The sequence below is a fragment of the Prunus mume genome, linkage group LG5 (genome assembly GCF_029339155.1).
Source record: "Prunus mume cultivar Tortuosa linkage group LG5, ASM2933915v1, whole genome shotgun sequence".
Classification (NCBI taxonomy): domain Eukaryota; kingdom Viridiplantae; phylum Streptophyta; class Magnoliopsida; order Rosales; family Rosaceae; genus Prunus; species Prunus mume.
Window position 1 is genome coordinate 16,249,408 of NC_142702.1, and position 15,708 is coordinate 16,265,115.

Genomic DNA, 15,708 nt, shown 5'->3' on the forward strand with positions numbered 1-15,708 from the left:
GTACAATACATGAGCGCTCCCCTCTCCTCTCATATGATCAATGTCAAGCGTATTTTGCGCTACATCAAAAAGACTCTTGATTTTGGGTTAACACTTTGTCCTTAGTCCACTCCTGCCGCCTAACCGCGTACTTTGACGCCGATTGGGTCGGTTGTCCCCATTCTCGCCGGTCCACCACCGGCTACTTGATATACTTGGGTAGAAATTTGATCTTCTGGTGTTCCAAAAAGCATCCCACAATATCCCACTCCAGTATGGAATCTGAATATTGGTCCTTAATTAGCCCATTAAGAACACCTAGAGAAGCTATTTTTAAACTAAACTTGAGCTTGATAAAAACAATAAGAATCCTATTACAAAATTGTCAAGGGAAGCCAAAAAAAAAAATCCAAAAAGCATGCATTAACTCATTAGGGGTTCTCCTATGTACAAAGAAGCTATGCATGGCTATGAAAATATACAAGCAATAAGCAGAGGGTCATCCCATCATCCTAGTGATTCAACGTTAGGATTCAAACTCTAGGTTGAATTCGACATAGGCACATTGTGAGATTATTGGATTTTTATTCAAACCCATGAAACAAATCTTCTTATCTAAGTCATAGATGAGTACATGCCCAATGGTGGTGAGGTTATTCATGGCAAGAAAGGAGGTCACTTAATCTTTGGTGTAATTTGAGATTCTAAGGTTAATTAACTAAGTATGATTTTTAAATTTTTTTTTCTAAAATAAAATAAATGACAAATCAAGACACAATGGAAATTTTATTATTTCAAGTCACATTATTTGGGACTCAAATTTGGTGTTTACGTGAGTTTTAGTTTTGAGGGCATTTAAGTCTATTCAAGTGAGCTTTTGGCTATTTTTGAAAGTTTTTATAAAAATTGACGTTTATGAAAGTATGGAATAGATTTTGGCTATTTTTGATAAAAACTCTCAGAATGACCATTAACTTCATGGGCTCACGGATTGGGTTCCCTTAAGCAAATAACGACTTTGATCCCTCCAGATTGGCGTTCAGAATGTCATATTTCCAACCAAATGTCATTTGGGCCAATCCAAGATCGGGTGAAGATGTTAAGCTCAAAACAAGTTGCTAATTCAGTCTTGAGTTTTGGCAGCTGCAGATAAACGTCCTCTTGAGCATGGTTGTATTTGATGGGTGACGGACTCCCGATTTATCCAACGGAGCTGAATTTTGGATATGTTATAATAGACACCCATTGGAATAACTTCCATGAAAATGTCTCCTCATCTGAGCTGTGTAGGTAGCTGCAATAAGGCCTGCAATGTGGCCTACGAAACTAGATTGACAAGGGAGTGTAACCCAAATTGGGTTTGTCTTTAAGCTCTTCTTCCATTCATCTAAATCAAGCCTTAACATGATTGAATTGCATGAATTATGCTTTCTTGCTTTATTGACCTACAAAACACACAAAGAGAGGTAAATGACTTAGAATGCTAAAAATCTAAGCAAAAGGACTAAGCAAATATGACATGTATACATATAAAATTATGAGCTTAATAATCACATTTTGTAATCGTCACCATAAAAATTCAACAAAATATAAGAGGACCGATTGCTGATAATGTTGTGTCGGTCCCCGTGTTTTGGAGATGGGCCCAGCAAAAAGCAGAACTGTTTTGACTGTTGACAATGAAATTGGGGGATTCCTCTTCTCTTTTCCAATTGGGGGAGTCTTCACTGCCAACAATATCACAAGCCTCCATTATTCTTGGCAGTCTTCTTCTTCTCACATTCTCAGTCAGATATGTCGAACTTCAACTCGCCGATGAGGCTCTCTTCGTCCCTGATCAAACACCTGAAGCACAGAGTCAGAATGGGCAGCAATCCTCTGCTCCCGCACTCGAGATCCTTCACCACGACTGAGGGCCACCGCCCGATCATTGTACACAAGCGCAGCCTCGACATTCTTCACGACCCCTGGTTCAATAAAGTAACCCAATCAGCCATTTTCCTTTCTATTTGTGTTTTGTTTTGTTTAATTTGCTTTCTTGAATTTTATTTTTGAAGATCCATTAGTGGTTGGGTCTTATTTATGCGCAATTAGTTTTGCAAATTGGCTTCTCTGTCACTGGTTAAGGTTAAATAAAGTGATTAGTGGTGGAAATTGTTGTAGGTTTTGTTAAACTAAACCATGTTGGTAATTATACTATCTCATTGTTGGAAGTCTTGAGTATAGAAAAGTATTGTGCCCATTTTTTGGTTTTTTAGGAATAAAATTTTCAAATTAGCTTTTGTTTTGCTGATACAGAGCTCTTTCTTTATAATCTAAACTCAAAGTGTGAGCGTTTATCAATTTGGAGTAACTGTTAAATTTTGGTGATTAACCGCGGCTTTCTGTGTTACTATCTATTGCATTTGAATTGTAATGGTGTTTTAGCATTTTGTGGTTCCAATGTTTGCTTAATTTAATTTACAAAGAGTTGATCTTTACTTTTTCTTTTTCCTTTTTCTCTCTTTTTTTTCTTCTTTTAAATGATTGTCAAACTAGGGGACATCATTTTCCTTCACAGAACGAGATCGTCTTGATCTCCGGGGACTTCTCCCTCCAAATGTCATGTCTACCGAGCAGCAAATTGAACGCTTCAGTAAGTTTATTCTAACTTTACTTTTTTCGGAAGTTAGTAAACATAGTGTCATAGGCTTCCTAAAAAAGATACTAGTGTGTTAATACTTTTGCATATTTATGCACGTTTTAGAAATATACTGAATGAATTGATGCTTGTTTGCTTTTAAGCCATGGTAATTAATAACTTTTCAATATGTTGTTTTCACGCTTAGTTTTAGAACATGTTTTATTTACAGATAAACCAACTGCACATTTTAAGCAATACCTATTGAAATTTGTTTATTGACAGTGGTTGACCTGAAGAGACTTGAAGAGCAAGCAAGAGATGGACCATCTGATCCAAATGCTCTGGCCAAGTGGCGGATACTGAACCGATTGCACGACAGAAATGAGATGATGTATTATAAAGTAAATTGCAAACTTTAATATTCATCTACTCTATATGGAGTAATAGAATTAAAATCAGTGTTTAGAATTTGTCCTGATTGGCTGATAGTTGAAAACGTGTTTCAAATTTTTAATGGGTAAGTTGATATGTTCAATTTTTTTAATGGATCATTTTCTGTTTAAAATTGTAATCTCTGAATTTGACAGGTCTTGATTGCTAACATTGAGGAGTATGCACCTATAGTCTACACTCCTACTGTAGGTCTTGTTTGCCAGAATTACAGCGGTTTGTTTAGAAGGCCCAGGGGAATGTACTTCAGTGCGGAAGATCGTGGAGAAATGATGTCCATGGTTTATAATTGGCCAGCTGATCAGGTCTTTTATACTTGTCAATGGTGCACTTATTGTAGGACGAATTTTATTTGAACTATTATTATCTCTGGATTGGCCTTTATTTTCTTAGGCTTTCGTAGGTTTAGTGTTTTTCAATTAAGCGGACAACTCGTTCACTTTGCCTGTACCCTTTTCTACTGATAAAATGCTCTGTTTCCTATAAAAAAAAAGGTGCTGATTGCTCATGGAGTCCCTTAGAATCATCTGGTAAAGAATTCTTAAGATGCTCAAATTTAGTCTCAACTATTGTTACTTTTAGTGTGGTAATTTACTAAGTTTGGCTAACTTTGTTTGGTCCCAGATTTCAGTTTTCTTCGGTTCATATTGTTTGTCAATATGCCATTTGTTGGTGCTTTTTTCTGTCTTCCCTGTATTTCACTTCGCTAATGTAATGAATAATACCAACAGATTTTCTGGTTACTAGTTTGGACGTTATGGATTTTTTTTTTTGGTCTCAAAAAACTTAGTGATACAAGCCAGGACTAGTTTACATGCAAAATGGTAGTTATAGATATGGTATTTCAGAGTAAGAGATGTGGGTTTCATGGTTGACTGATTTAACTCAATAGATTATCTGTATTAATGTTGAAATTTGTTTAAAACTAGGAGATAAAAGGCTTCAAGTTGTACTTATATACGGTCACTTGTTGAAGGTAGTGAAATAGAAAACAGAGGTTAAAATTGTTTACCCTTCCTATCATTTCAATACTTCCCTTGAAATGTGGCTTATGAAAAGTGAATACAAGTTGTGAACTTAAATCTTGGTGTTTCAGAAAAAATTCAGCCTAATTTATATGATCAATCATGGAATTCCTGTGCAGGTTGATATGATTGTTGTTACAGATGGGAGCAGAATATTGGGTCTTGGGGACCTTGGAGTCCAGGGAATTGGAATCGCAATTGGGAAACTGGATTTATATGTTGCTGCTGCTGGAATAAACCCTCAAAGGGTAATTTCTTACTCATTTTTATTTCTCTTGCTTATGCTTTATTATTTAATTAGATAATTGTGGTGTCTTTATTTCAACATACACATCCAAAAATTGGATCAAAGGAGTTACTCCTTCTAGTATGATTGTAAGCAAGTTTGTCGAATTTGTATCAATGAACCACATTTAAATCAAAGGAGTATACTCCTTATAGTATGATATAATTTTTATGTTTCTGATATAAGCTTTTAGTTGGCATCTTTCATAGATGGCCAACTTGCCCATCTGTTTCTGTTTCCTTTTAGCTTTATAAAATTAAGTTTCCTATATATATATATATATATATATATACACAGTAAATCAAATGCTAAAGGGTTCTTGTTGTAATAGTAGGGAATTAGTGATACTTTCATATTCCAAAAAAAATAAAAAAGGGTTATAACTAATTGTGAATCGCTGGATCTGTTCGGGTGTTTGTCTATGCTGAGGTCATTTTATCTCTTCACTGTCACTTGACCTAGTGAACCTTCGCATTGATTTGTGCTATGCATCGTTAGTATATACTCTCCTCATGGTGCCTTATGGAGAATTATTTGGAAAATTCCATATTGTTCTTAACCCCTTATGCTCCATCCTATAGGTACTTCCTGTGATGATTGATGTTGGAAGTAACAATGAAAAACTGCTCAAAGACCCCTTGTGTAAGTGTTTCCTCATCTAATCTTCAATACGCGGTACAAAAAACAGCTATTATGTTTATTTACAATGTTAATATGGTGCTGGTACAATATATCTGCGAAGACATTGAAGTGGCACTATAAAGAATTTGGTTAAAACCATTTTAGAAGACGACTTTTATATTTTTGAGGCTCTGAAAGCATGGTACAGGCACATGATAATAGACTAGGCATTCAAGTTTTCGGATTATTGTATTTTTGGTGTTCTGTCATCATCTTCTCCATATGCTGTATATGTAATTTAGGATGTCCATATAGAGTAATGACTGAGCACATGGTGAGTGATTGTTTAATACAGGATTCATAAAAGAGGTGTTGTACAAGAAGCATGGTGATTCTTTTCACTGTAAAACAAGAGCCCATTACTGTTGTGGGAAAGAGAACATACAAACTTAGCATCCAAAACTTTTTGTGTATGATATTAGTTAATCAGTGCTGATCTAGATGACAAGAACTCCTCTTCCCTTTCTCTCATGTTTCTTTACCATCACTGTTGCCTATATGTAGAAGTTAAAAAAGAACAACAATAGATAAGAGGTAACTAGCAGCAGCATCATTCAGTTTAATTTTTAATTAGAAAGCCAGTTAATGTTTTGAAAATATCAGCTATAGCAAGCACATATCTTGTGTTACCATTCAATTCATCCTTTTCAATGTCTGTTCAATGAATTACATTCTGCAAATGCGCCTCTTAACTTTCACTTCCAAGTTTTATCATCAGTGGCATTTATATTTCTTACCAAGTACATGTATTCTTTAACAGTTGAATTTATCTCCATAGCAATCAACAACCTTCTATTATTTATTCTTAGATTTGGGATTGCAAAGACACCGTCTTGATGGTGATGAGTATCTTGCTGTCGTTGATGAATTCATGGAAGCAGTGTTTACCCGTTGGCCTCATGTGATTGTGCAGGTAATTTGAATGTCATTCATGTTTATTTAGTTACCAGAAGCTGGAATGCATTAAGTGCACCATTTAACTTTAAAGAAATACTTGCTCTATTTTTTGTACAGTTTGAAGATTTTCAAAGCAAGTGGGCGTTTAAGCTGTTACAGCGCTACAGAAATACCTATAGAATGTTTAACGATGATGTTCAGGTAACTCTTTCATTTCATGTGGTAGCGTCTAATCATCTTTATTACAGGTTTGTGTTATCCCTTTATATCAATCAGCAGGGCCAATCCAAACTCCTTGCTCGGTTTTTGAGTAAGGCCTCAGTTTACAATGTTAAAGTAAAGTCATGTTTTTAGGCCCAGTTCTATAATTTTATTTAAAGGCCTGTCATATTAAAAAAATTCAAATCATATTTCCTTTAGTCCCAAAAATAAAAAAGAAATAAAAATGTACTAGCCTTTTCTGTAATTTTGTATTATTATTTATAAGTCTGTTTGAGACAAAACTTTACATTTTTTCTTTTCCAAACACTGGATTGGGACAAGAGTCAAAAGAATGATACTGTACATCTTTTTGTATTTTTTTAGTTCTGTTTTTTAATCCAACATACACTAAACATCTGTATTCGCATGAATGATTGAGTTATGCTGAGGGAAGGGTGTTGATTTGATGTACAGTGTTATCTGATCCCTTAATAGCTCAAGCTTTTGGGATCCAATGGTTATCTAACAGTAAAGACGTGAAAAACTGTTTTAAAATTGTTTTAAATTTGATATATGGAAATAAAGTTACCCTTCCATTCTGGTATAATTTCATCTAGTTTCGTGTCAATTCGTCTTATAGGGAACCGCAGGAGTTGCAATTGCTGGACTTTTAGGAGCTGTAAGGGCTCAAGGAAGGCCAATGATTGACTTCCCTAAACAAAAGATTGTTGTTGCTGGTGCTGGAAGGTTAGTACTTAAAAGATATCCATCTCTTTAAAGCATAGACTTCTGAGCAGTTAAAAACACAAATTCAAATACAGGAGTGGGGATGTTTTGACGGAGTGGTATTAAGTACCCGATAGAGCTTTACTTTATTTTATTGATTTAATGGCTGATGAGATGTTGGTGGTCGTTTGAATGTGGCTGTGCCTCCAACATCTCTAAACACTTTTGTTTTCCTGTCAGTTTACTAAATTTAGTGGGATTTAGAGAGGGCCTGTTTCTTAATACTTTAAACAAGGTTTTATTGAAATTTACTTGGAGATAGTATTTTTTTTTCTTGCATTCCTTGCAGTCACCACTTTTCATGTCAATAAACATGCAAATCTGCTGACCGTTTTCTTGGGAGGCTTCTCAGTTGGACTTGAATTTATGCATCTTTATACTGAAAAATGAGGCTAAAGAACTTACAGTATAAAGATCAACTACCAAGGCTGCTTTGCTTAATCATTGCATTGCTGCAGTGCAGGAATAGGTGTTCTTAATGCTACAAGAAAAACAATGGCAAGGATGTTAGGGAACAATGAACATGCATTTCAGAGTGCAGGCAGACAATTCTGGGTGGTTGATGCCAAGGTGAACAAGCGGTCACATAATGCCTTACAACCGTCAAATACTCTTTTAACTTTTAAAAATCAAATTTGTGCTTCTGTTACAAGGGGACAGGTTTCGTGTTTGGCCTTTAATAAAATATTTCTAGTGACAATCAATTTTAAATTCTTAGACACAGAAAGACAAGTAGTTTGCTCATTATTTATATAACTCAAATAGTTTGAATACTTTTTGGCGAGAATTGCATATGTCATAGTGGAAGTAGTGGAGGTTAACATAGTGAGGAAGTATTATCTTAAGCTGGGATCCGAGACACGTGACTAAGGAGGAATTCTTGATTGGTCAGCATTGACACTAGTTGGGTCTTCTCGGTTGTTAATAGGCCAAATGGTGAACTTTCAATGTTATTCACTATGCAGGATAGATCTACGAGTGGTAGATTACCACTGCAAGGGATGAGTTTGATGGCCTGTTCCATGATTTGTTGGATCTGTTGGACAGATTATACAAGCTGTTTATCCTTAATCGCTCAGTTTCCTGTTTCCAATGGATTTCATTTTAGAATTCCATTCAATCATGAGCTTACATAGAATCATAGAAGTGCCCTGATTTTTCATTTTCACAAATCCCAACCCCATCCATCATTGACGTAATTGTTTCCTATTAGCAGAACTGTTGAAATATCAACTGAACTGCCCAGAATTAGGTATGGTGACACCTGTTTGTAGCTTCTTGTTTTATCAGATAACCTTATGGTGGCTATAGGGCTCTTCCCTGTATGTATACTTTATATCCAGACTGATGGTTTAGAATGTGGGGGCAGCTATCATATTCCCTATTCAATATGCTTCACAATTAGCCGGACAAGATAATTATGTTTTCAATTATATTATATATTATCCAGACAAGATAATTAATTTGGCAGTTGTCATGTATACAGGGTCTGATCACAGAGGAACGGGAAGATCTTGATCCAGAAGCCTGTCCTTTTGCAAGGAATGTCAAAGAAATTCATCGTCAAGGGTTAAGGGAAGGCGCAAGTCTTGTGGAAGTGGTTAGTGAATTCTTCACACTTTAATATGTAATATTATCTTCTTCTGCACTTACAAGCCTGCATGGTTTACATGGTGGGATTTTTCCATGTTTAGAAAATTGAAATTTAGTACAGGAATCTGGATGTGGCCTTGCTGTGTAACAAAAGATATTTCATACACATCTTGCAAGAATTGCCTTACTAACACTCCGATTACTGTTATATTTTATGGAAATATTTTTGCTCACCACTTTAACCCAAGGCGTATCCTCACCACCCTCCTTAATACTTGACACGTGTCCATAGGCATAACCATGGTTAACTTTTTTATATTTATGGAACCATGGTTATGCATATGGACACGTGTCAAGTGTTGGGAAGGGTGGACCTTGGGTTAAAGTGGTGAGCAAAAATGCTCTTATATTTTATACAACATGCTCTTATATGCTCCCAGTGAATTATTTAATAAGACTCTACTTGATTTAAGTGTGTAATGCAAAATGTTTTTGAGCTGAATCTGCTTATGCATCAAGACTAATTAGCAGTTAGAGTCCTAACAAATATGTTTTTGTCAACTGTTCTAATCCTGTCTACACTTTTAATTATTGGGTAACAGTTTATATTATTAGTTATATAATTATATTGTCTAATTTTAAATGGTAGACACTCTCATTTGGTCACAACTGTTGATGATGTCTTAGTAATCTTTACTTATCAGGTTCAACAAGTGAAGCCTGATGTACTTCTTGGACTTTCTGCAGTAGGGGGGTTGTTCTCGAAAGAGGTATTTATAATGCATCCTATAAATTGAAATGGTTTATAGTAAAAATCTTGGAGAGGAATGGCCCTTTGTTGCATGCTTCCGGGATCATTTTGCATATTGAGTAATTGTTTTGCATTTCAGAAATGATAATGATGTGTTATGATAAAAATTTAACACTTGTGGATGTCCATGGTTTTTTGATCAAGAAAGAAAAGTTGATTTTCTAAAATAAGAAGGTTGAATAAAATATTACTGCGCACTATCTAACTTTTACATGGTACAATTCACAAAATGTAACTTTTGGTTATGAAATAATGACTATGTATGTTGTCCTTGCCTCTTGGTCAGGTAGAAACTCCGATATTTTTAACCAATTTTCTAAGATGCTGCAAAATACATACAGATGTTGACTGTGAACTACAAATTTTTTATTAACTATCTCTGTTTTGTTATTTCAATGGATCATTTTTGCACTTTTATATCCAAGTTTGTCATGACACATGAGATGAAATATTGTCTGGATCATTTTTTGTTAGCTTCTCTCTCTCTCTCTTTCTAGAATTTCAATAATCTGCTATGTGGCTACGCCGAGCATTTTTTCTTCTTGCAAAATTGATGTGAGGCAGATGCAATTTTAGGTATTAGAGGCCCTTAGAGGTTCAACGTCAACTAGACCAGCCATCTTTGCAATGTCAAATCCGACAACAAATGGTACACCTTTTCCTTTCCTTTCCTTTTGGAGAAGGGGCTTTTTTTTGGGGGAATGGTATGGAAATTCAGGCTTATTGAACGACACTATTTTGTTTTGGAATAGCTGAGTGCACTCCTGAAGAAGCATTTTCTATTGTGGGTGACAATGTTGTTTTTGCTAGTGGAAGTCCATTCAAAGACGTGGACCTTGGTATGTATGAAGACAAATTTGTTTCTTTTTCTTCCTCTATTGTATCTTTCTTGTTGTAGTAAATGTTTGAATATCTCCCACGTTGTTGAAGTTGATATGATTGTTTAGCTGTTAACCGTGGAAATTATAACTACTACAGTACTGACATTTTTCTAAAAATAAATATAAATAAAAACCGATTTTGTACTGGGAGATTGGGGAGGTTGTTCATGCACACACACAAATGGTTAATTAAATAAGAAACCCTCTTTTTTGTTTGCTTGTTTTTTCACATACACTTAAGGGTGACTTTGGTGGAAGGTTTGAGTCTTCGAGCTATTGTGTGTCCAAGCACTAAGGCAGAGAAAGAAATTCATGGATTAAATCGCTCAAGGATTGAAAAGATTTCATTTTTAAAAGACATGAATCTCATACCCCCTTGGTGCTCATAATAAAAAAATGACTTATTAAAGAAACTGGGCCGCTAATATAAGAATGCATCCAAGGATAAAGGTCGCAACACTTGACAAAGAGTTTGAGTATAAGATCCATCATGTTGGAGAGGAATAACCTAACAGATTGTTTGACTCCTATAAGACATGCATTCCCTTACAAACAACCATGGATGCATGTGAGAGTTATGGGCACACATGCACATGCCTAACATAGGTACCAAGGCCTGCAGTTGTTTGATCCTGTTTGGTGGCTCTCTTTCATGAAAAGCACAAGGGCATTTTGAGTAGTCATGTTCATCTGAAGAGTATTTATGTTCTCTTTATGATATGATGCTTGTAAGCTTTACCAATTCATTGACCATTTTTTTATTCTGTAGGCTTAAAATGGCTATCCTTTTCCTGCTTTGATTCTATCATTCTACTGACGAAAAAACATTGTCCTTCCGTACTACGACTATCAAAAGAGAGAGAAAAAAAGAAGCTTCTCTTTCTAGTGCTAGAAAAGATTCCTCAGCTTTGTATAAAATTATATGCTAGTTATATTTGAGATTATGAATCATTTCTCTACATTAATATAATATAAAATGGTCTATCTGAAGTTCTTACCTAGAGTTCTATATTTGATAGGAAATGGCCATATTGGGCACTGCAACCAGGGAAACAACATGTACCTTTTTCCGGGGTTAGTTGTCCACTTTCTCTTTTCTAAAGGAATGCGGATCTAATTTCACTGTTTCAGTTGTGATATTGTATGATTATAAATGCATCTTTTCTCATGCAGCATTGGACTTGGCACTCTTTTATCTGGCGCCAGAATCATCTCTGATGGCATGTTACAGGCTGCAGCAGAGTGGTATTTCTCATAAACTTCATCAATAACTTTTACTGGATGGACATTTCAACAGTTCTGTTTGTCTTAAAAAAGAATTTCAGAATCTATGCATTTTATTTATTGTCCTTGAATCATCTGTTATGATCAATAAGATATCTTGACCCAAACGAATTATCTGGTAAACTGTGTTAATAATCAATTGGAGAAGGTGCTCTGAGCCTTCCCTGAAATAATACTCTCCTGTATACTTTTTTAAAGTCAATATGTTATCACATGAATTAATCTCGGATTTGTAATTGGTTGCTTACCCAAACTTTAGTTGTAATATACACATGCATATTGTAACTGTCATTGACAACAAGTGGGAGAAAATGTTAAGGATAAGGTGGCTCTCTCTCATAGAGAAACTGTATTTGGATCAGGGAATTCTAAGTATAAGGTAGTAACTGTATGAAACTAGACATATATGGAGAAAGTATTCCATTAGTCCATTGAGGATCATTTTTGTCCCTTTAGTGTGGAAGAAAAGTGGGGGAATCTGCTTATTATTGTAGTACAGATTACTATTACTGATTTATGATTGTATGCACTTTTTTTTCGGAGATATACATGTGCATTTGAATAATTCAACTTTCTAAAATATATTCTAGAGTGGAAGATTATGCTTTAGGTTCTTCTAAGTTCTAACAGTCAAATTGAAAACAGCCTTGCAGCATATATGACAGACGAGGAGGTTCTTAAAGGGGTTATATACCCTTCTATATCTAGGTACAAAATGGCCTTTATTATTTCTTATTGTGTCCTTTCCCCTGTATTTATCTTTATTTGATATTAAAAGGATTTATACTCAAGCTGTTATGCATGTCTATAAACCCGGTTCATATTTGCAGCATACGTGATATTACAAAGCAGGTGGCTGCAGCTGTGATAAAGGAAGCTATAGAGGAGGATCTAGCCGAAGGGTACCGCGAAATGGATTCTCGAGAGCTTCGGAAACTTAGTCAGGTATATCTGGTTTGCACTTCTATTGCTTTGTCGGATGATATTGATAATGGAATATATTGAAAAGATTAACTGTTAGCAGTGAGAGTATTAAAAAAGGAAGAAGTTGGATTAACCATCTCATCTAGGGCATGAAGATCCCTTCTGCATATATTTGACAAGAATGTTTTGAACCCATATTATTTTAATTACCGTGACGATTTGATGTAGCATAAAATTTATTTTCTTGAAAATTTTGTTACACTGCTAGCATTTATAAGTTTGTGTAGAAGTCAAATTCATAAAGTGTTCCCAGACAAACTTTCTTATTTTCTGATCAGTCAAATTCGTAAGAGAAACGTTTTATCCAAATCTGAAACTACTTTCATGAATATATTCATAAGATATCATGAATGTCTTTGCTTCTTTAAACATCAGTGGTTCTGGAATTGCCATGGTCATTGATATAATTTTGGATTGCAGGAAGAAATCAAAGAATATGTGCAGAACAGCATGTGGAGTCCAGAATACCCTACGCTAGTTTTCAGGAAGGAATGATCTCGTGTAGACGAGAAGTCAATAATATAAGTGTTGTATCTATCGATTCTTTTAGTCAAAATTACACGTTTTGTCATGTTGCTCTTCAATTTTGAGCAGGTATCCCAGAAACTCTATGATGTTATAGTGGTTCTTGTGGCGGAGAGAATTTATTCATAAATAAACGAAATTTCAAACCATAAAATTGAAGCATAGTTGAGAAAATTTCTTACCGTGGAAGATGGAGAGGAATGATGTCAAATTTGAATGGCTTAGGAATTTATATTGACAGTATGCCGGATGAATGAAACATAATAACAAATAGTGATAATTAATAAGAAAATATAAGTGTCAAGATGATTTGGTTCGGTATTGGTTTCAAAGGCCAAATCAAACTGAACCAAACTAATTGTGGTTCAGTTCGGTGTGATCTAAGATTTCACTGTTTAGTGTAAAAATTGACCCTAATTCCTTTTATCGATTTGGTTTGAACAGTTCGGAAGGTTTTTTCCCCATACCTCCATTGTAGTGGACATTCCAGAAAATGTAGAGATTTTCTTACTATTTTTGTGTGGTTTTCGTCTTTTTTATTTTATTTTAGAGGACTGAACTAAGAGGTGAGTTTAGGGACTAAAATCTAACTCGGGGGAAAAGCTTAGGAAGACTTGCTCCAAATTAGCCTTTGATTTTTCTCTTTTTGAGTATAAACGATTCGGGGTTTATGTTCATTGGGTGACTGAGGGTTTCGAACCTCTACCCGTATAAACGATTGGGGGTTTACGCTCATTGGGTGACTGAGGGTTTCGAATCTCTACCCATACGGGTAGAGGTGTAAGAGTTTAACCAACTGATTGCAATTAGCCTATGATTTTTAAATATGTGAGGTGAAGTTGCTAGTTTACCCTTAGGGCAAGCTCAATGGTAAGCTCTAAAAATGGTGGATAGAGCCCCATTTAGAGCTCCGTTGAAATCTTTCGGACTTTAAGAGCACCTCCACCCACAAGGGCTAAGTCTAAGGCAAGGGCAAGCAAATGTCACTATTCACGTGAATAGTGTCACCTTTGCATTTGTGGTTCCACCCATGAGAGCTAAGTCTAGGGCAAGTCTAAAGCAAATACTATTCATATGAGATATGAGGAGATGAATTTGTATATAGTTTTTTGTGTGGGAAGTAAAGAATATGCCTAGGTATTTATTTAAAAAATTTTGAAATTTTTGGTTTTTATTTTTATTTTTTTTTTTTGGGGTTCTTGACGTCATTATGGCGTCGGCATTCATCGACTTGCAGCAGCTGGGCTGAATTTGCCCTTGGGCCTGCCGGCTGGTGGAACCCACCATGAAACCAGATTGCATCTGCTGGAGGTGTCTTGGGCTCGCCAGGTAGCCTTTCCCCCAGTTTGGGTATGGCGCTGGCGATGCTCTAAATGAATATTTTTCACAATGGAGGCCCTATATTTGGAGCTCCAAATGTTCTCATTTTGTAATTTACGTGCTAAATTTTTTTGTTGTAAACTTATTTTGTGTTCATGGATGTTTATGTTATGTTTTATTATAAACATTTCAATTTAAAAAAAGTACAATTTGGATGAGATTATGAAAAATAATATAAATTAAAAGCAAACACAAGGAGACAGCAAACAGAAGACAAAAAAATATTACAAAATACAAAAGTAACAGCATCAATATTCGGCATCCTAGAAAAACAAAAAGAAATATAAGCAAAGAGGGGGCTGCCAAGGAAAGTAAAAAAAAAAACACAATGTCAACCATTGGATCAGCCAAGGAAAGCAGATCCGAGCGAGTAGCCATGTGGAGCTGCACAAGCGAGTGAATGACAGCACCTAAAGTGGGCTTCAGCTTTCCACGTAACGAGCCCAGCTTGGTTTCAGTGGCTTCAACCAGAGCTCTATATATATATGGAGGTGGATGGAACCCTCCGCCCAGACTTAGGTTTTTAGACTTAGGTTTTAAATACTCAACTTGCTTCTATTGGGGATGACTTGTTGACCCCACGTTCAACAATGGTGCGCCCCACCTTTTAAAGTTCAAGCAATAAAATATCTCGATTATTTTAAAGTGCTTTTCAGCCCAAAATACCATCATTCATTTTAAAAATAACACCACCTCCACATCCAACTCCACCACTTACACCACCACATTCACTACCTCCACAACCACGCCATTGCCTCACCACCACTACCACCTCCTCCACCACCACCACAACCACCACCACCAACTCCACCTTCACCTCCACCACCACCACCACCACCTCCTCCACCACCACCAACTCCACCACCACCACCACCACCACCACCACCACCTCCACAGCCAACACCACCACCACCACCATGCCACCTCCATCACCACCATGCTGTCACTACCACCACCTCCATAAGGCCATCCTTACCACCACCACCTCCACTCCATCACTACCACTATTACCACATGATTAGTACATAACACTTTTAACATCATGTCTATTTTAGTCATTATTCAGTTACAACAATTTTATATTAAAACTTGGTCACCACACTTTACGAGTTTTTTAGTGACATTCATACAAAGCCATTTTTACAACGGGATATTCACATATAACAAAGTTAGGTCACCACATCGAGTTAGTCATAGTTAAATATAAAACTCACCACTATATATATCGTTGTTTCATTGACATGGTCAAATTTCATCTGTATCTTTGTCTGGGGATGACCTGATTATAACTTAACTTAGCTGCTTTAAAAAAAAACACTTAT

General features: G+C 35.9%; 1 protein-coding gene across 1 annotated transcript; it reads left to right on the forward strand.

Annotated features, from left to right (window-relative positions):
• The first annotated feature begins 1,573 nt into the window (after positions 1 to 1,573).
• On the forward strand, positions 1,574 to 13,160 carry NAD-ME1 (NAD-dependent malic enzyme 1). The gene is made up of 19 exons (XM_008234069.2): positions 1,574 to 1,959; positions 2,518 to 2,614; positions 2,885 to 3,003; positions 3,190 to 3,357; positions 4,197 to 4,325; positions 4,945 to 5,005; positions 5,854 to 5,957; positions 6,059 to 6,142; positions 6,783 to 6,889; positions 7,387 to 7,498; positions 8,415 to 8,528; positions 9,226 to 9,291; positions 9,909 to 9,981; positions 10,085 to 10,171; positions 11,233 to 11,287; positions 11,387 to 11,458; positions 12,143 to 12,205; positions 12,328 to 12,442; positions 12,902 to 13,160. Exons 1-19 carry the CDS (start codon positions 1,774 to 1,776, stop codon positions 12,974 to 12,976), a joined length of 1,887 nt encoding a protein of 628 aa, XP_008232291.2. The 5' UTR covers positions 1,574 to 1,773; the 3' UTR covers positions 12,977 to 13,160.
• The last annotated feature ends 2,548 nt before the right edge of the window (positions 13,161 to 15,708 follow it).